General features: G+C 41.9%; 1 protein-coding gene across 1 annotated transcript; it reads right to left on the bottom strand.

Moving 5' to 3' along the window:
• Window positions 1–10,880: 10,880 nt before the first annotated feature.
• On the bottom strand, window positions 10,881–13,286 carry LOC102419851 (disintegrin and metalloproteinase domain-containing protein 1a-like). The gene has a single exon (XM_023762687.1). The coding sequence runs from the start codon at window positions 13,269–13,271 to the stop codon at window positions 10,881–10,883; it is 2,391 nt and encodes a 796-aa protein (XP_023618455.1). The 5' UTR covers window positions 13,272–13,286.
• Between the last annotated feature and the right edge of the window lie 7,170 nt (window positions 13,287–20,456).

Genomic DNA, 20,456 nt, shown 5'->3' with positions numbered 1-20,456 from the left:
TGTTTTTTACTACAGTTTTCTAGCAAGCCAAGCCCAGTGAATGAGGATTTTTCTAGGGAACTGCCAGACATGTAAATTAATAGCAACTCTATGGCCATAGGGCTTTGGTGGGAGCTCCAAAATTTTGTGCCATTCCACAGGCAACTAGGCTGCCTGCACAGCTACTATAGTTATGATTGTTAGAAATTCTCTCAACAATGTCCCAGGAATGAGACAAACACTGGAAACTGGATCGGCAAAGCAAATTTAGTTCTGCACAGAAGGGTGCTCCTGCCAACTGGAAATCATGGCCAAAAGCAAACTGAACAGGAAGTCCCTTTGGGTTTTATTTCCTGACATGGGGTCTGCCCTGCCCCTCACTATGACCTCTAACCTGATTGGTCAGGGTTCAGAGCTCGAATTCCCATTATTTCGAGATTGGCTAATTCAGAGGAAGGGGAAGGTACAGTGGTAGCCCTCCTGGGAGCCTGAAGGTCATATCAAGATCGCAGAACCTAATATGGTGGCCCCCTGAAAGAATCTGAAGGTCATACCAAAATGGCGGGACATAAGATGGCTGCAAGCTCCTTTCTTTGACAGAAAATATCGCTGGTTGACTCTCATAGTGATGATGGGGTTTTTCAAGGATAGGAGGACCTGAGGAATAGGGCAGTAAAAACTTCATATAGTTTGCTGCCCTTACCATAATTCAACTGTTTTGTTGTTTTTGTTTAGTTTTTAAATGAACAGACTTGATGGTTCTATGATTTGATTAATATCCATACTTCCCCAAAAGTTGATATTGACTGAATTTGCTTCTATGGAGCAGGCAGTTTTGGAAGATGTTATTTCATTTTATGTCTTACCTTCTGAAAGACCAGTCAGGAGCCAAAAACCAGGATTACAGGCTTTATTAGGAGAAAGACCTGCCGGGCTGTCTCAAAAGGGGAGAGTGGCTTAATGTATGGTCCATATAAGGTACATAGTTAGGCACTCAGGTACTTAGGAACAAGGCTTAGGGTATTTGGCAGGTGCTGATTGGTGGTTCAATGTATAGTCCATATAAGGTACATGGTTAGGCACTCAGGTATTTCTGGGCTGCATTCTATGTCATGTTTGCTTTAACTCTGCCCACCAGTTGGGGTAAGGGAGGATCTATCACCTTCCTCTGAATCCATATGAACGTAGTGTTTACATATGACCTCTTTATTCCACCTAGTACTTAAATTTACTTACTGGTTTTGTGTGCTGCTATAGTTCATTCCTTTTCATTGCTCTACACTTGTGTTTCTTTGTGTGGATTTATCCAATTTAACATCCATTATGTGTGAACACAGGGCTCTCTTCTTTTTTTTAAATATATTTTATTGATTTTTTAAAAAATTGTTTTATTGCTTAAAGTATTACAAAGAGTATTACATATGTCTCCTTTTTTCCCCGCCCTTGACAATCCCCTGGCCTCCCCTACCCCCCAGTGTCTTATGTCCATTGGTTATGCTTATATGCATGCATATAAGTCCTTCGGTTGATCTCTTACCCTCCCCTCCTGCCCCGAAACCCTCCCTGGCCTTCCCACTGTAGTTTGACGGTCTGTTCGAGGCTGCTCTGCCTCTGTATCTATTTTTGTTCATAAGTTTATAATGGTCTTTCTTATACATAAATGAGTGAGATCATGTGGTATTTTTCCTTCATTGACTGGCTTATTTCACTTAGCATAATGCTCTCCAGTTCCATCCATGCTGTTGCAAATGGTAAGAATTCCTTCTTTTTTACAGCAGCATAGTATTCCATCATGTAGATGTACCACAGTTTTCTAATCCATTCATCTACTGATGGGCACTTAGGCTGTTTCCAAATCTTAGCTATGGTGAATTGTGCTGCTATGAACATAGGGGTGCATATATCCTTTCTGATTGGTGTTTCTGTTTTCTTGGGATATATTCCTAGAAGTGGGATCACAGGGTCAAATGGGAGTTCCATTTTTAGTTTTTTGAGGAAACTTGATACTGTCTTCCATAGTGGCTGCACCAGTCTGCATTCCCACCAGCAGCGCACGAGTGTTCCTTTTGCTCTTAGCATTTTAATTATGATGTGTCTTGGTGTGGTCCTCTTTGGATTCCTTTTGTTTGGGGTTCTCTGCGCTTCCTGGACTTGTACGTCTATTTCTTTCACCAGGTAGGGGAAGTTTTCTGTCATTATTTCTTCAAATAGGTTTTCAATATCTTGCTCTCTCTCTTCTTCTGGCACCCCTATAATTCAGATGTTGGTACGCTTGAAGCTGTCCCAGAGGCTCCTTACACTATCTTCGTATTTTTGGATTCTTTTTTCATTTTGCTTTTCCGGTTGGGTGTTTTTTGCTTCTTCGTATTTCAAATCTTTGACTTGATTCTTGCGATCCTCTAGTCCTGCTGTTGGGAGTCTTTATAATATTCTTTATTTCAGTCAGTGTATGCTTAATTTCTAGTTGGTCCTTTATCACAACGTCCTGGGTCTCATTAGATTTCTTGAGGGTCTCATTAAGTTATCGGCAGTTTCTTGAAAAACCTTAAAAGTGTGGTTTTGAACTCTATATCCAGTAGTTTGCTTTCCTCCATTTCTGTCATTTGTGACCTGTTTCTTTGTCTCCACATTTTTTATGCTTCCCTGTGTTGGTAGAGTGGCTTTGTGTGCTAGGTGTCCTATAGGGCCCAGTGGCTCAGCCTCCCCAATTACCTGAGGTGGACACTCTTGGTGCACCCCTTTGTGGGCTTTGTGCACAGTCTTGTGGTAGTTAAGCCTTGATTGTTGTAGGTATACTGGGAGGAATTGACTTCCAGGCCAATTGGCTGTCAGAATTAGCTGTGTCTACAGTGGGAGAACTTCTGTGCTGAAACCACCCTTATGAGGCAAGACTTGCTTTAGTGGAGCTTTGGTGCTCACTGAGTCTGCCCCCTGAATGTGTCCCTTATGGATCTGAGGAGTTGTAATTGGATGGTCCCACTCTGACCACTGGGTACAATGGCTCTTGGATCTAAGGAGGTGCTAATTTAGCCTCTGCCTGAGGCTAACCAGCAGGAACTATGAGGAGATCTGCAGATTCCCCTTCCTTTTTTTGGGTTTGGAGGTGCTCAAATGAGGCCCAGCTGTGAAGCAATGCAAGCTGCTGTGGGGCCTTGGGCCTTCTCTTGGAAGTTCTGGGTCTATCTGGCCCAGCTGCAGTTTGTTAGGTAATTTTCAGATTGCAAAGGGCCAGACCATTCATATGCAAAAGCCTCTGCCCACAGCTTGGGTGGGGCGGGGTCTCAGGGAATCAACAGGGCAGAGCAAGCAGCTATGGCTGATCCTCAGCCCTGTCCTAAGGGGCCCCGCGTCTCAGTGTCCCGGTAATCGCTGCAAGCACCTTTGAGAGAAAGCCGCCCTCAAATTCCGAGTTCTGCCCGCTGCCAGACAGTCCAGTTTCTCCCCATATGAGTCTAGGTCCCCAGAGACTCAACCAGAACTGGAGTTCAGAGCAGTCAGGGGCTTGTGACTCCCTCCCGATTCAAAAAGACTGCCGCGTCTTCAGTTGCCAGCCCTTGCCGCGTGCGCCTCCGTACCTCTGCACTTCCGCACGTCCTCTGAGTCTCAGTGTGCTTTTCTCTTTCCTTCTAGTTGTAGAATTTCCACTCAGCCAGCCTTCCTGTGGTTTTGGATGATGTCCGTTTTGTCTTTTAGTTATATTTTTGAATTTGTTGTTGGAGGCAGCAATTTCCGGTGTTTACCTATGCCGCCATCTTGGTTTCATCCCAGCAAGCTAGTTTTGAAGTCGATAATATTGTATTGTTGTATCGTAAATCAGCGAGCTAGATACAAGACACCTTAACAAGCCAATTAATTAGGAGTCTTTATTATATGTGGGCTCAGAGAAAAATATCTCTGTCAAATTCTGAGCAAACAAAGGAAGAAGCATTCTCTTTTTATATCTTTTCAGGTCTTTGTGTATATTACTTTTGCAGATAACTTGTAACCTTGAGTACATTTCATATCCAATAAACACCTGGCTTGAGAATTTTATTAGTATCAGTGTATCAGCCCCTTACGTTATATGGCTAGCTTGCAAGGTCAGACAGTTAAGTTTATCTTTTCTATTATTCAAACTAAAACAGTTATTTTACAGAATAAGGGACTATCTAAAAATAACAGAGTTTACAATGACAGAGTTTATAGGACAAGGAATTATCTAACAATAGCAGAGAATTTCAAACAGCAGTCTTTATACAAGGTGGAGGTTACTATGCTTCAGTATCACCCGTGCATGATGTTATAAATATCCAAATGGCCCTTGGCAAAAAAAAAGGTTCCCCACCCCAGCCTAAGAGTAAAATTGCTTAGTGATAAGGTACTTGCAACTTCAATTGGACTAGGAAATAAAAAGTATTATTTTAGAGTGGCATACCAGTTTGCATTATAAGAGTGCCACTGTTCCACAGTAATACTTGGGATTTTCAATCTTATATAGCCCATCCTGTGGTTGCATAGTGTGATATACCCTTGTGGCTATATAATCTTAATTCCTCTGAATATTCATAAGGTTGAACACCTTTAGAAATGTGTTTTGACTCATCCTTTATATTTTGACTCCACTAGAACAAGCTTTCATCCCTACCGTCCATCTAACCAGCTCCATTCCAGGTTGCCAATGAATAACTCTACTGTAAAATTAAATGATCAATACTCACTCCTCCCCTTATGGACCTAGCAGCAACATTGAACAGATAATGGATCTGTTCTGACTTACCTTTTAAAATGATACTCTGCCTGCTGAGTTCAAAAGAGGTCATTGTGGGAGCCAGTGAGGAAGCAGAGAGACTCTTTAAAGAATTCTGCAGTTGTCTACCATGGAGTTGATGGTGACTTGCAGTGCATTGGAGAGTTGGTGGTAGTGAACAGAGGTCACATCCTGGATATATTTGGAAGGTAGAGTCAAGAGAATCTGTGGACAGACTGGATTTGTAGTGTATAACTCTTCTAGAAACACTTTATTCTCTTGGTTTTTAGGACAACACTCTCTTGATGGTACTCCAACCACACTGGCCACTCTGAGTCCCACTTCTTTCCTGAATGCTTCTCATCCCATCCACATCTACACATGGAATGCCATGGAGCTAAGTCCTCACCCCATTCTGGGATCTGTTCCCTTACCTAGCTATACTTGTTGCCTAGGCAGTCTCACCCAGTCCCATGGCTTGGAATGTCATCTATAAGCTGACAACTCTCAAATATACATCTCTAGCTGACTTCTCCCCTAATTCCAGACACAATCATCATGCTTTATAGCTGAAGAGCCAACTTGGGTGTTTAACAGGCATCTCAAACTGAACATGTTCAACCCCTGCTCTTTCCACATGCATCCCCATCTCAGTAAATAGCAAGTGTATTCATGCAGTTGCTCAGGGCAAAGCTACTGGAGAGGCATCCTTCTTTACTACCTTTCTCTCACACTTTACATCTGTTTGATCAGCAAATGCTTTTAGCTCAACCTCATATTTCCAGATCAACCCCTTCTCACCACCAGCACTTCAACCACTCTCCCACAAGCTTTCAGAACACAGCTTGACACACTCTAGGAGGTCTCTCTTTCTGCAGTTGCCCATTGCCCTGCTCCTGCCTGTTCCTGATTTACATAGTGATTGGAGTGATCCCTCAATCTGTCTTAGCTCCCATTATTCCAAACCTACTCAGGGAAGGTTTGTAGTTTTTTAAATTTTCAGTGGATCAGAGAGATTTTGTCCTGTTTACTACTATTTCCATAGAACTAGAACAATTCATAGGTACAGACTCAGTGGTGGTGGAATGAATGGATGGGTGGATGGATGAGTGAATGAATGAATGAGGAGTGGCAATATGTATCAGTCCCTCAGTTTACTAGATGTCTGTGCAAGAGCTATCCTGAATCATTTACACATAAGGATTGAGGATATGGTTAGAAAGGGAGAAAGTTAGAATCCTTAAGTTAGTTTCCAAAAAGCATGAATGCTTTTAAAGTCATGGTGGTCTTGAGTGGGGCTCTGAGGAAAAGAATGAAATGCCTACCAGTCTTACCCATAACTGGGCCCAAGGCAGTGATTGCCATGTTAACCAAATCTTGCTCCTTTCCCCCTGAGATTTACAATTTAGTAGAAGAAATAGAATGTGTTTACAAATGACCAAATGGTAGGTCAGAATGCTATAGGTATAAAGGAAAATTCAGTATTGTGACTTGGATTGTGAATTTAATTTTATCATTTCCAAACAAAATATGATTTAATAACATAAATCTTACACTATTCATTGCATTTGATTTTAGATCTCAGAATTTATTTGAACAGCCACTATATACCCAGTACTGCACTACAGACTGTACACATGCTATCTAATTTAATCTCTCATCCACTCTATGAGAGCATCCTTTGTGCAGCCATCTTACTGAAAAGAAAACTCAGGCCCAGGAAGTGAAGTTCCATGTGGAAGGCCAGTCAGCCAGAAAGTAACACCTGGGATTTTATGAACGCCATATCACTCTGAAGAAAGGTGGCTTTCTTCTTTTAAAAAGGGTTACTTTTTTGCTCCTGGGAAATTCTTCCCGTTTGGATCTGTTAGGCTGGAAAAACACAAAATCAAAGCATACACAGCACTCATGCACTTAACATCCAAGGAGAAGAAAAGGGCTCTCACAGTACTTAGGAGAGAAAGTGACTCTTGTTTTCTCTCAGTCCTGAATTGTTTTGTAAAACATTTTAATATATTTACAGTGCTTATAAAAACATCTAACATGACAAGAGAAAGCAATAAAAATTATATCTGTTCTGGAAAAATTTATGAATAAACCACAGGTTCTTTTTTAGGTGCCTTATTATATAAAATGTGAATACTTTAGTGTAGACTCTCAGTAGTCGGAGGAGTTGATATACTGATATCATTTTGTTGCAACTGTTATAGTTTTCCTATAAAGAAATTCTTGTCTGTGAGCTTTTGTTAAATCAAGACACATCAATTACCTGAAAGCTGGGATCCATTGTAATTTTTAAAAGCAAAGGATTCATTGGTAGCCTTTGCTTTGTTTGGCATATTTATGTGATTTGCTTTAGTTCTAGGATAACCTATTTATCTCAGAACTGTAAAGGATGGCTTTGAGTGGATAAGTGGACTCTGGAGGGCTCCCGGGAGAGCCTTTTCTCCTGTTCCCTGGCACTGATATTCTGTCTTTTTTTTTCATTTCTATTTTTCCTGTGAATTGTCTGCACTACCACCCAGCTCATGATTATTAGGTGACAGAATGCATTACTAGAAAAATGTTGTGGTTTCAGAGTTTATTCCTTTTATCTCCTACAAGATTTCTTTCCATTTCTCCACTAATGCATGAGTACCTCAGAATTTGGTATTCTGAGAACATGTTCCATGAATAAACAAACACATTTCTCACTCTCACCATACCAATTAGAAATCTCACTCAACGCAACAATGCTTACATATCCCTGTTCTGTAGAAAACAACTGTTTGATGGTCTGTTTCAGACTAGTTTCCCCATAGGTTTTCTTCATGAGTATCCTCAAAGAGAACTCATGCTTCATTCAGTAGAGTAGAGGATGCTGTGTTGGATCAATTTCAAGATCCTCACTGGAGCTGTGAGAGCTGAACTAAATGGGCATATGGAAGAGCAAGGTCATTCAGTGGAAACAAGACTATGATGAAGAGCCCAGAGTCCAAAGTGGCCATGATGTATAATGAGCACAGAGATTCTTCCTGTTAGACATACTGATATGAGGAAATGCTTATTTTCAAAAGTCATAGGAGACAATGGTTGAAATGGACAGGACCACCCAATTGTCATAGGACATTAATGCCACAGCAAGTTTCCATTGTCTACTCTAGATAACGGGGGAAGCAATGGAAGTTCCTAAACTCCAGTCTGTGGGGACAAAATCAGTGTCTGGGGTATGTTAGTAAGGATGTGAGAGAGCCCAGTTGGATTATAACAATGAAACAGGCTTGAGGTTGCAAAACTTGGTCAGTCATTAATCCACCTCTGATGTTCTCTTTTAAATAATTTAATAATTAATAATAATTAATCTCTTAATATAAAACTTTAGCAGAATTGCATCCTATCCTAAGATTGGCTCTGGTTAAATCTTTTCCTTGGTCAACATTTACTGGGCACTTAAAATCAGCGGGGCCTCAGAGCTGAACAAGATACAAACCTGCCCCTCCATGATGTCAGAATGGAATGGGGAAAGGACATTTTCACTGATAATCACTACACAGTGCGGTAGATTCATAATAGAGAGCAACATCCATTTCTAAGGCTTTTGTTTCATTAGAGTCAATGAGGGAAAAGCCATGTTCTGGGCAAGTAAGGACATGTCAGTTGTCTTCCTGCTCACCTTTTTTTTTTTTTTTTACTGAAGGAAAAGGCTCATGAGGAAGTGGAGAAGGTACATTCAGTCATAGCTGGGGTGAGATGCAGGTTCCACCTTTTACTAGCTCTAGAGCAGTGATTCCCAAAGTGGGCGCTACCGCCCCCCAGTGGGCACTGCAGCGATCCAGGGGGGCGGTGATGGCCACAGGTGCATTTGGGGGCGATGAGTAACTGCTATTAAAATTTTAAAAAAATTAATTTCCAGGGGCTGAGCAATATTTTTTCTGGAAAGGGGGCGGTAGGCCAAATAAGTTTGGGAACCACTGCTCTAGAGCAAACATGTCAAACTCAAAGGCTAACACGGGCCAAATATACAAGGTTTAAGTTTATGTGGGCTGCAAAAAAACAGAAGCTTCAATTTTCATAGAAATGTATGTTTTTTTCTATAGAGACATGCTGAATACAAAGGGCTGAAATAAAGTAGTCGTTAACATAAAATAATAGAACATTTTAATAAAAAAATTAATATTTTTCTTGAACATTAACTTACCAGACACTGAATAACTAACTGCACAAACTAATAATGCAAATAAACCAATTTTTCTTGTTCTCCAAAAGCGAAATATTTCCTGTTGTGCACACTAAACAAGTCAGTACAAGACTAATTACCTGACAGTCGGCTGCTAAAATATTCACTGCTAGTATTAGTGGAGAGAAATGGTGCACCTGCAAATAAGGTGCATAAGGGAAATGAATGCAACACGACTATAGTAATCAGTCATTAGCAAACATTGTAAATTGTTATTAATAATTATGTACAATAGAATATTGTAAAAATTAAGTTACAAATTTTTATTAAGACGTTCCTTACATACCATTATATAGGCTGGGCCGCAAAAATACTCATTGTGGGCCATGCAGCATAGGCCGTGAGTTTGACATGCTTGCTCTAGAGCAGTGGTTCTCAACCTTCTGGCCCTTTAAATACAGTTCCTCATGTTGTGACCCAACCATAAAATTATTTTCGTTGCTACTTCATAACTGTAATGTTGCTACTGTTATGAATCATAATGTAAATATCTGATATGCAGGATGGTTAGGCGACCCCTGTGAAAGGGTCATTCGACCGCCAAAGGGGTCGTGACCCACAGGTTGAGAACTGCTGCTCTAGAGTAAAACTCTGTCTTTGTTTCCTCGTGTGTAAGAAGATGGTCTAATAGCTTGAATGGGAGGGTTAAATTAAGACAATGAATGCCCTAGCTGGTTTGGCTTAGATAGAGCATCAACCTGTGGACTGAAGGGTCCCAGGTTCAATTCTGGTCAAGGGCACATTTCTGGGATCCCCAGTAGGGGATGTGCAGGAGGCAGCTGATCAAATATTTTCTCATCATTGATGTTTCTATCTCTCCCTTCCTCTCTGAAATCAATAAAATAAGAATATTTTTTAAAAGACAATGACTGTAAAGTGTTTAGAATAATGTCTTCCACAGAGTTGATAATGTTATTATTTTACATGCTTTGTGCTCTCCTACAGATAATTAACAACACTCCATTGCTCTGTCCTTTTGGATTGTCAGGCATATTAATTTAATAATGCAAATGAGAAATAAATATAATAAGAAAAGTAGAAACAGGAAAAAGGAATATTTCCAACCAGACTTAGCACTGGACAAGCTTGCCACTTGCCTAGGTTGCTTACTCTTTCCCATGTACTTAGACACAGGGTGATCACACCATCCTGGATCAGATAGAGCCCTTCCAGAGAGTCCCAAATCTAAGGTTTATAGGCCACAGAAAGCCTAATTGATGCCTTATGTGAACACTGTTACTTACTTTTTAATTTAAAATATTTTTATTTCATGAGTTTACTTCGCCAGTTCAGATAGAACAACAAATGAATTAACAACCTTCCTAATATAATGTGTAGTTATGATTGGGATGAAAAAACCTGGCACTGCCCTAACCGGTTTGGTTCAGTGGATGGAGGGTCAGCCTGCGGACTCAAGGGTCCCAGGTTCGATTCCGGTCAAGGGCATGTACCTTGGTTGCGGGCACATCCCCAGTGGGGAGTGTGCAAGAGGCAGCTGATTGGTGTTTCTCTCTCATCGATGTTTCTAACTCTCTATCCCTCTCCACTCCTCTCTGTAAAAAAAATCAATAAAATATATTTTAAAAAAAAACCACCTGGCACAGATATATATGTCAAACAAAGAGGATGGAAGGTGGCATTCTGTGAAAAACTGGTAATTCAGAAATTGTCCCAACTAAGATAAGAAATTTATGAGAATGATCCATGAGAAAAGTTTATTTAAATGGTTTCATGAAATGGAAAATACAGTAAAATGTTTTATAAGTGCTTTTACATAAGCATATATAATTAATAAGTAAAAGACAGAACAAAATCCCTCCTTTACGTTGTACACTTCTATAGTCTTTACAACCCTGATAAGAGCCACTTCTACTGCCAATGCCCACTTCACATTTGCTCTACTGAGCCTCCTTCCACCAAGTGTATGAAGTACTTGCTATAGAAGACTTCTTCCTACCACTAATCATTTTCTTCCTTTGGGTTTTCCTCCCTTAATGCCTTTTTCCTCTTTTGTGCCACTGATTCTTCACTTTCTTCTGGGGCCCCTTTTGAGCGCTGTGCTAAATTCAATCCAGCTTTAAAACCGACACCAATAACTAGACCACAGAGTAATGCTAAGAGAAAACAAACAATACAGGGGTAAAAAAAAGGAATAAGAAGTAATGCTAAAATAAGCAAGGGGATTATGAACAGTAATTGGCTTGTCATTTTGCTTTCATTTGTATTCACACCACCTTTGCCAAAATTTTCATGATCAACACTGTAACTGATTCCTTCGTCCTCACTTGGATTTTCATCCTCTGTTTTGCCAGGAGAACCACTGTCCACACTCCCCCCATTTCCTGGAGTTCTGCAGTCGGGGGGTGCATAGCCAGCCTCACAGTGGCAGTGCCTTACATTGTTACAGACTCCTCTCCCATTGCACATTTCTGCTGGTCTGCAGTCATAGTTGAGCACAGCATGATCAGTGCAGGAGTAATTCATGCAGACTTTGTTTGGGGCACAAGCAGTGCCAGAGTGCACATCTCCCTCATCAGGGATATCAGTAATGTTATAGACATCCAAGCTCCAGCAGAAGTCACCTTCATAAGGAATCTGGATGAGTGTGTGATGGGGTTTGATGGATGGGACCCGTCTAATATTTGTACATATAATTTTCCCACAAAATACATTATCATCAAAACACTTAACATATCTTGACATTGCCAAGGTGGGACGGCCACAGTTTCCAAACCGGTCCCCTTTGCTGTTCATTGAAATGTAACAGTTTTCTGGGGCTGACCGTGCAGTGTCCCCATACATAGCCATGCATTGATTATCAGGGTTCCTACACAGACCCCCAACACAGTAGTGCAGTCTACCGCACGACGTCCCATCTTGCTTGTAGGTGTCTGTGGGGCACTCTGCAGAGGTACCATCACAATACTCTGGGAGGTCACACTCTCCCAAAGCAGAACGGCACATGGATCCCTTATTCTTCAACCGGCAACCAAAACAGCAGAGTCCATCACTACATTCTGCACTCCCCTTCAGGCTACATGTTTGGTCACAGCACGGGTCAGTGTAACAGGCAGAACCACAGTCACACTGCTCCTCACCCTCCACCACACCATTTCCACAGTAGGAAGCCCTCCGCCAGCGGCCTTTGTGCCGCTGAGGGTTGTTAAATAGGCAGGCCCCTCTGTGTTCCTGGAGGAACTGGTAGAAGTCGTCAGAGCTACAGTTGCTGAAGCCACTTTCTTTAGTGATATTGTCCTGCATGAGGCAGAGGGGTTTGTCTTTACAAATGCAGGCTGAGTGGTCGTGCCGAATACCCAAGTTGTGCCCAAGCTCATGGACCATGAGCGCTGCAAACAGCAGGACATCTTCATGATGGAAGGATTCAACAGCTGCTGCAAAACCACTTGAACAGGCACCATTGAGAAATGCCTGTCCCATACCCTGTGTAGGATGCTGTCCGACAATCATGTGGGCAACATCATGCTTCACACGATGGAGGAGCTTCTCTTGTCTCCAGCTGTTGAAATTCCCGAGTGTAACTTGCAGGTCCACTGGGACTTCTATGAGGTCCCCCTCGGTCCAAATCTCCATTCCAGCCAGCACCACCTCTGTGTTTATTCCCCTCGTGAAGCTGTTGGCCAGGGCAATGATGTGCATCACTCTCTGGACCGTCTCATTGACGTCACTGCCCCACATTTGGAACCGCTGGTTGTTGACCACAACAAACATCTCCACATACTTGGTGAGTGACCACAAGTAGGACAGCTCCTGTAGACCGCCAGGCTTCCTGCTCCCTTGTTGTCGGCTGGTGGACACCACTGGGCTGTCTTTGGAAGTGACACTGCAGGAGACTGGTGCTTGATGGGCCATGGTGTACAACACATGTTCAAACTGTTTTGAAGAGTCCATGGGCTCAATGCCATAGGATTTTCCCTCCTTAATCAGGATGCCCCTGAGGCCTGAACAGGTGTTGACAGAAACAAAAGAACCCGGGAGTCCTTCTATGTAACCTTCATAGTGACAGTCATGTGAGATGAAAGGCATTTCTTGTCCCAGGATGCCATTGTGGTAGCTGAAGACTGGAAAGTTCTTGATAAAATAGTCTGTCTTCACTTTCAGGTGAATCAGCTGTTTCTGGCCCTGCATAGATATCACATAAAATGCCTCTTCCCCTGGGTTTTGCCTTCCCTCAACTGTCAGAGCCTTGGGGATGACTATTTCATAGGATGAATAATATACTGATCCCAGGTCACTACTCAAGCTTGGCAGGAAAGTCAGTACCAACACCAGCACAATCCCCAACCTGACACATGAAGATCCTGGCACCAGTACCAGCGCCAAACCCTTCATCTGGGAAGCCCAGTTCTGAAGCACTCTGCTAGTCTTATACATAACCACTTTGTTCTTATGTAGAGAAGGCAAGGAGGAGGCAGAGTCCCACAAAGGCAGCCACTGACATGGCCCCAATGAATCAGTGGCTGATGCAGGGCTTGTGTCCTTGAGCAGAAGCGCTCCTTGGCATGCAGACCATTAGGCACTGGGATTAGCTGTAGGTGTTTGCTCAATGCATAAAGGGTGAGTACTGCCTACCTCTGGCTGTGTCCTTTCTAGTCTCTCTGACATCTGTATTATACTTCAGATAGTGTCCTCTGTGGCTTCGTTTCACAGCTTTAACTTCTGTGATTCTTGGCTATAGTCCTTTTAATATTATGGTGATGTAATCACAAAGGACTGCAAACTCTAAAATGCAAGATTGTACTTTGAGAAGGAAATAAAACCTCTGTGCCTTCTCAACTGTACCACACGGAACACCCTCAACTCCTGTGTCCGTTGCTTGGCCAATTCTTAATGTTCCAGACCAGAGGATTTAGAGATCGTTGGTGGGCACACTCCATTGCCCATTTCCCCTCTTCTAAAACTCTTGCTCTGTAACACATGGACATCATACTCAGGATTTATTGATTCCTCAATGAGGCTTTATAGTGATATGTACAGCTCTCATGCCAGACTGATAAGGCAAGGGGGTGGCTGCCCTGTGCCCAGGATATATCCAAAAGGACTGGTGATTATGGGGCAAGGGTCAAGACTCCAATTTTTTATAATTATCAAAATTCAGTTTCTCGAGTTTTATTTATAATACTGCCAATAAATGTGTATGGGAGTTGCCAACAGAGCTGTCTTCGCATATGTGTGATTTTCCTGGGCACAATTGCTGGTAACTCCAGGTCCACTGCCTTCTCTGGATGGCTTGGATCAGGGGTCCTCAAACTACGGCCCGCGGGCCACATGCAAATACAAATATTGTATTTGTTCCCATTTTTTTTTTTTTACTTCAAAATAAGGTATGTGCAGTGTGCATAGGAATTTGTTCATAGTTGTTTTTTTTTAAACTATAGTCCGGCCCTCCAATGGTCTGAGGGCCAGTGAACTGGCCCCCTGTTTAAAAAGTTTGAGGACCACTGGCTTGGATATTTTGGTATCCTAAAGTTATATCAGTTGAAGATTAGGTAGCCCAAAAGTCTTCGCTGTGTTAGAAAATGACCTACATGTATCCAGTGCCCACTTCTGTTTTCATCCTTATTTGAAAGGATGAACTACCCGGCCACTGTGAATAGTCAGTCCACTCCCTTTCTATGCCCCTTTCTATTATATTCACCAGTTTATTCTATTCATCAGATTATTGATTCACTTGATTTTTAGATTCACTTGTTGATATGTATTTGTTGTTCATAATTTGTATCTTTACCTTTTTCTTCTTCTTCCTCTTCTTAAAGGATACCTTTCAGCATTTCATATAATACTGGTTTGGTGGTGATGAACTCCTTTAGCTTTTCCTTATCTGTGAAGCTCTTTATCTGACCTTCAATTCTGAATGATGGCTTTGCTGGGTAAAGTAATCTTGGTTGTAGGTTCTTGCTATTCATCACTTTGAATATTTCTTGCCACTCCCTCTGGCCTGCATAGTTTCTGTTGAGAAATCAGCTGACAGTCGTATGGGTACTCCCTTGTAGGTAACTGAGTTTCTTTCTCTTGCTGCTTTTAAGATTCTCTCTTTGTCTTTTGCTCTTGGCATTTTAATTATGATGTGTCTTGGTGTGGTCCTCTTTGGATTCCTCTTGTTTGGGGTTCTCTATGCTTCCTGGACTTGTAAGTCTATTTCTTTCACCAGATAGGGGAAGTTTTCTTTCATTATTTCTTCAAATAGGTTTTTAATATCTTGCTCTCTCTCTTCTTCTGGCACCCCCATAATTCAGATGTTGGTACGCTTGAAGTATCCCAGAGGCTCCTTACACTATCTTCATATTTTTGGATTCTTTTTGCTTTTCTGGTTGGGTGTTTTTTGCTTCTTCGTTTTTCAAATCTTTGACTTGATTCCTGGGATCCTCTAGTCTGCTGTTGGATCTCTGTATATTATTCTTTATTTCAGTCAGTGTATGCTTAATTTCTGACTGGCCCTTTTTCATTTTTTGGGGCATTCTCACTAAGATCCTTGAAGGTCTCACTATGTTTCTCAGAGGTTTCTAGAAGATCCTTGAGTAACTTATAACTGTGGTTTTGAACTTTATATCCAGTAGTTTGTTTTCTTCCATTTCTTTCATTTGTGACATGTTTCTTTGTCTCCACATTTTGGCTGCTTCCCTGTGTTTGTTTCTATGTATTGGGTAGCTGCTAAGTCTCCTTGAGTTGATAGAGTGGCCTTGTGTAGTAGGTGTCCTATAGGGCCCAGTGTCTCAGCCTCCCCAATCACCTGAGGTGGACACTCTTGGTGCACCCCTTTGTCGTCTGTGTGCACAGTCTTATTGTAGTTGAGCCTTAATTGCCGTTGGTATCACTGGGAGAAATTGACCTCCAAGCCAATTGGCTGTAAGGACCAGCTATGTCTACAATGGAAGAGCTGCTGTGCAGGATTTGCTTCATTGGGGCTTTGGTGCTACTGAGTCTGCCTCTTGAGTGTGTCACTTATGGATGTGAAGAGTTGTAATCTAGTGTGGTCTCACACTGACCACTGGGTACACTGGCTCTTGGATCTCCAAGGAGGTGCAGAGTCAGCCACTACTTGGGGCCACCCAGCAGTAGCTACAGAGAGATCTGCAAATTCCTCCTCTTTGCATCAGGTTTGGAAATGCCCAGACGAGGCCCAGCTGTGAAGCAAGGCAGGCTGGTGCTGGTGTGGCCTTGGGCCTTCTTTTGATAGCTTTGGGGCTCCCTGACCCAGCTGCAGTTTGTTTGACAGGTTTTAGGCTGAGAAAGGACAGGCCCTTCATATACAAAAGCCGCTGCACACAGCTTGGGTGCGGTTGTAAATTGGGTAGGTCAGGGTCTCAGGGAATCTCCATGGCAGAGCAAACAGCAATGGCTGCCAGTCAGCCCTGCACCGGGAAAGTCCCAGCACAGGAACAATGACCCTTGTGAGCACCTCCATCTGGATGAAAGCTGCTCCCGTGTTCTTGCCCCAGTGCTGGACAGTCCAGTTCTCCCCATATGTGTCTGGTCCCCCCAAGTCTCACCCGGCACTGGAGCTCAGAGCAAGCAGGAACTTGTATCTCCCTCCCGATTAAAAAAGCAGCACACCCAGGTGCCAGCTCATTCTGCACCTCTGCACCTCCTACCAGTCTCAGTGTGCTTTCTTCTTTACCTCTCTAGTTGTAGTACTTCCACTCAGCCAGCTTTCCTGCTGTTCTGGATTATAGTTATTATGTATTTTAGTGTTAATTTTGATGTGGTTGTGGGAGGCAGCAAGTACAGGTGTTTACCTATGCCGCCATCTTGGTACTCCATAGCATGATGCTTTTAAAGTCTAGTTTGTCAGATGTGAGTATTGCTACTACAGATTTTTTTTTCTTTTCCATTTGCATGGAAAATTTTTTTCCATCCCTTCACTTTCATTCTGTGTATGTCTTTCATTTTGAGGTGGGTCTCTTGTAGACAGCATATAGTTGGGTCATGTTTTTATATCCGTTCAGTTACCCTACACCTTTTGATTGGAGCATTTAATCTGTTTACATTTAGGGTTATTATTAAGTGGTACATATTTATAGACATTTAAATTCTGTATGGCTAGGTTTCTCTCAGTGTTTCTTCTCAGCAATCCCTTACAACAATCCCTTTAGCATTTCTTGTAATGCTGGCTTGATGGTGATGAATTTCTTTAGCTTTTTTTGTCTGAAAAGCTCTTTATTTGACCATCTATTTTGAATGATAGCCTTGTTGGATATAGTAATCTTAGTCTCTGATCCTTGCTTTCCATTACCTTGAGTACTTCATGCCATTCCCTTCTGGCCTGTAGAGTTTCTGATGAGAAATCAGGTGTTAGCCTTATAGGAACTCCTTTGTAGGTAACAGTTTTGTTTTCTCTTGCTACCTTTAAGATTCTCTCTTTGTCTTTAATTTGGGGCATTTTAATTATGATGTGTTTGGGCATGGGTCTGTTTGGGTTCTTCTGGTTTGGGTTTCTCTGTGCCTCCTAGACTTGTCTGACTTTTTCCTTTACCAGGTTAGGGAAGTTTTCTACCATTCTTCAAACAACTTCTCTATTCCTTTCTCTCTTTCTGCCTCTTCTGGTACACCTACTATTCTAATATTGTTATGTTTCACATTGTCCCATAGCTTCCTTAAGCTGTCCTCCTGTTTTTTAATTGTTTTTTCTTTTTGGTTCTCTAATTGAGTGTTTTTTTCAACTCTGTCTTCTAATTCACTGATTCAGTCCTCAGCTTCCCCTAATCTGCTGGGTATTCCTTCCAATGTGTTCTTTATTTGTGTTATGTCATTCTTTATCTCAGACTGTTCTTTTTTCATAGTTACTATATCTTTTTTCATACTGTTGAGCATTTTTAACATCATTACTCTGAATTCTGTTTCAGATAAATTTCTTATCTCTGCTTCACTTACCTCTTTCTTCTTCTGGAGAATTCGCTAATTCTTTCATTTGGGGGTTGTTTCTTTGTTTCCTCATTCTGGGTGTCTGTTTGGGTTTGTGACTATGTTTTAGGTATATCTCTATACCTCTGAATCTCTAGTGCAGGACAGTGTTAAAGGCTGTTTCTGACTAATTGGATCAGGCAAGGACTCAAAGCCTCCAGAGACCTCTGTCTACAGACTAATAGGATTCCAACTTGAATTGCACCCAGGCAATTGTCCTCAGGTGTGATGGGAGTTTTTCAGCAGGGTGGGGCAGTTGCTTCTGACTGGAGGCTAATTGTTACTTTTAATCTTTTAAGTGGCCTCAGGGCAAGGTGTTTTCCACCTTGTGTGTCGACTGTTTCCCCCCCAGGCAAGGCAGATGTCTGTAGGAAAGATGTCCTGTGTGAGGGAATGACTCAGCTCTATCCCTTGAGTCCCCAGTCCTGGGTTCTCCTCTCACTTCACCCTCCCTCTGCCAGAGCACAAGGTGCGTGGTTCCACAGGGAACTTTTGTACACTGGCCCTTTAAGAGGGTGCCCAAACTTTCAGCTGCCACTCCCTGGCAGACAGCACCCCACTGCTTTTCATAGCTAGATGTTCTGTGGGTACCCTCCTCAGATTGATGCTCTCTGCTGCGGAGCCCAGATTCTGGATTAGATCCCGTAGTTCTCAGTTGAGATACCTCTCCAGGACTTCAGTTGCTGACTGTGGGTGCCTGGCCAGCCCTTTTGTGCCTTTTGTGCCTCCACCCCTCCTACCAGTCTCTATGTGGTTTCCACCTTCAGTCCTTGGGTATCAGGGTTCTCTCCTGTGAATTTTCCATTGATGATTCAGGAAGCATTTCTGTATTTCAGTTGTAATTCCATCTTGTTCCTGGGAACATGTCCATGGAGCATCCTCCTACTCTGCCACCATTTTTTATTTTATTTTATATATTTTATTGATTTTTTACAGAGAAGGGAGAGGGATAGAGAGTTAGAAACATCGATGAGAAACATCGATCAGCTGCCTCCTGCACGCCCCCCACTGGGGATGTGCCTGCAACCAAGGTACATGCCCTTGACTGGAATCGAACCTGGGACCCTTCAGTTCGCAGGCCGACGCTCTATCCACTGAGCCAAACTGGTTCGGCTCTGCCACCATTTTTTATCTCTCTGCTAACCATCTTCTGACTCTTCATCTTGTAAAACTCAAACTCTGTATTCATTCATCTATAAATCGCCATTGCCTTCTTCTCCCCTGCCTTAGCAGCTGCCATTCTACTTTCTGTCTCTAAAATTTAGACTATCTGAGTACCTCATACATTGTAATCATACAGTATCTGTCTTTCTGTGTTGGCTTATATAACTTAGCATAATGTCCTCAAGGTTCATTCATGATTTAGTATATTTCAGAATTTCCTTTCTTTTTCATGATGAATACATTCCATTGCATGTACATAGCATACTTTATTCATCTATTTGTTTTTCAGTGAGTACTTATGTTGCTTTATATTTTAGCTGTTGTAAATAATGCTGCTATAAACATGGGCATACAAATATAATTTCAGGCCCCTACTTTAGATTCTTTTGGGTACATACCCAGAAGTTGATGTTGAGTATCTTTTCCTGTGCTTATAGGCCATTTGTGTATCTTTATTGAAGAAACTAGAGACCCGATGCACAAAATACATGCAAGGGGCTTGGCCCTTGCAGCCATGGTGGCTTGCCTGGGTTCTCACACCCTGGCTTTGTCCAGAAGGTCGTCTGGAAGGACATCCAGAAGGTTGTTCGGTTTACTAATTAGTTAGCATATTATACTTTTATTATTATAGATATTCATTTGAGTCCTTTGCCCATTTTCTGAGTCAGGTTGTTGTTTTTTCTGTTGTTGAGGCTTAGGAGTTCTCTGTATATTCTGGACATTAATCTCTTCCCTGCTATGTGATTTTCAAATATTTTCTCATTCTTTGTGTTACCTTTTTACTCTGTTCACAGTGTTTTTTGACCCATGATTTTTTTTTTCATGGACTCCATTTTGTCTATTTTGTCTTTCGTTGCCTGTGCTTTTGGTTTTATATGTGAGAAATCTTTGCCAAATCCAATGCCAGGAAACTGTGCTTGTTGTTTTTTACTACAGTTTTCTAGCAAGCCAAGCCCTGTGAATGAGGATTTTTCTAGAGAACTGCCAGACATGTAAATTAGTAGCAACTCTATGGCCAAAGGGCTTTGGTAGGAGCTCCAAACTTTTGTGCAATTCCACTGGCAACTAGGCTGCCTGCACAGCTACTGTAGTTGTGATGATGGGGTGTTTCAAGGATAGGGGCACCTGAGTAGAAAGTATGGGAATATGGCAGTAAAAACTTCATATAGTTTGCTACCCTTACCATATTCAGCTGTTTTGTTGTTTTTGTTTAGTTTTTAAATGAACTAACTATGATTTAATATCCATACTTTCCAAAAAGTTGATATTGACTGTATTTGCTTCTATAGAGCAGCCGATTTTTGGAGGATGTTATTTTAACATTTTGGAAGTGATTTTCATTTTATCATTTACCTTCCTCTGAATCCATATGGATGTCATGTTTATATATGACCTCTTTACTCTACCTACTACTTAAATTTACTTACTGATTTTGTGTGCTGCTATAGTTCA

This window comes from Myotis lucifugus, unplaced genomic scaffold (assembly GCF_000147115.1).
Source record: "Myotis lucifugus unplaced genomic scaffold, Myoluc2.0 scaffold_256, whole genome shotgun sequence".
NCBI lineage: Eukaryota > Metazoa > Chordata > Mammalia > Chiroptera > Vespertilionidae > Myotis > Myotis lucifugus.
Note: the sequence above shows the minus strand (reverse complement) of the source record. Positions and strands in the feature narration are given on the sequence as shown.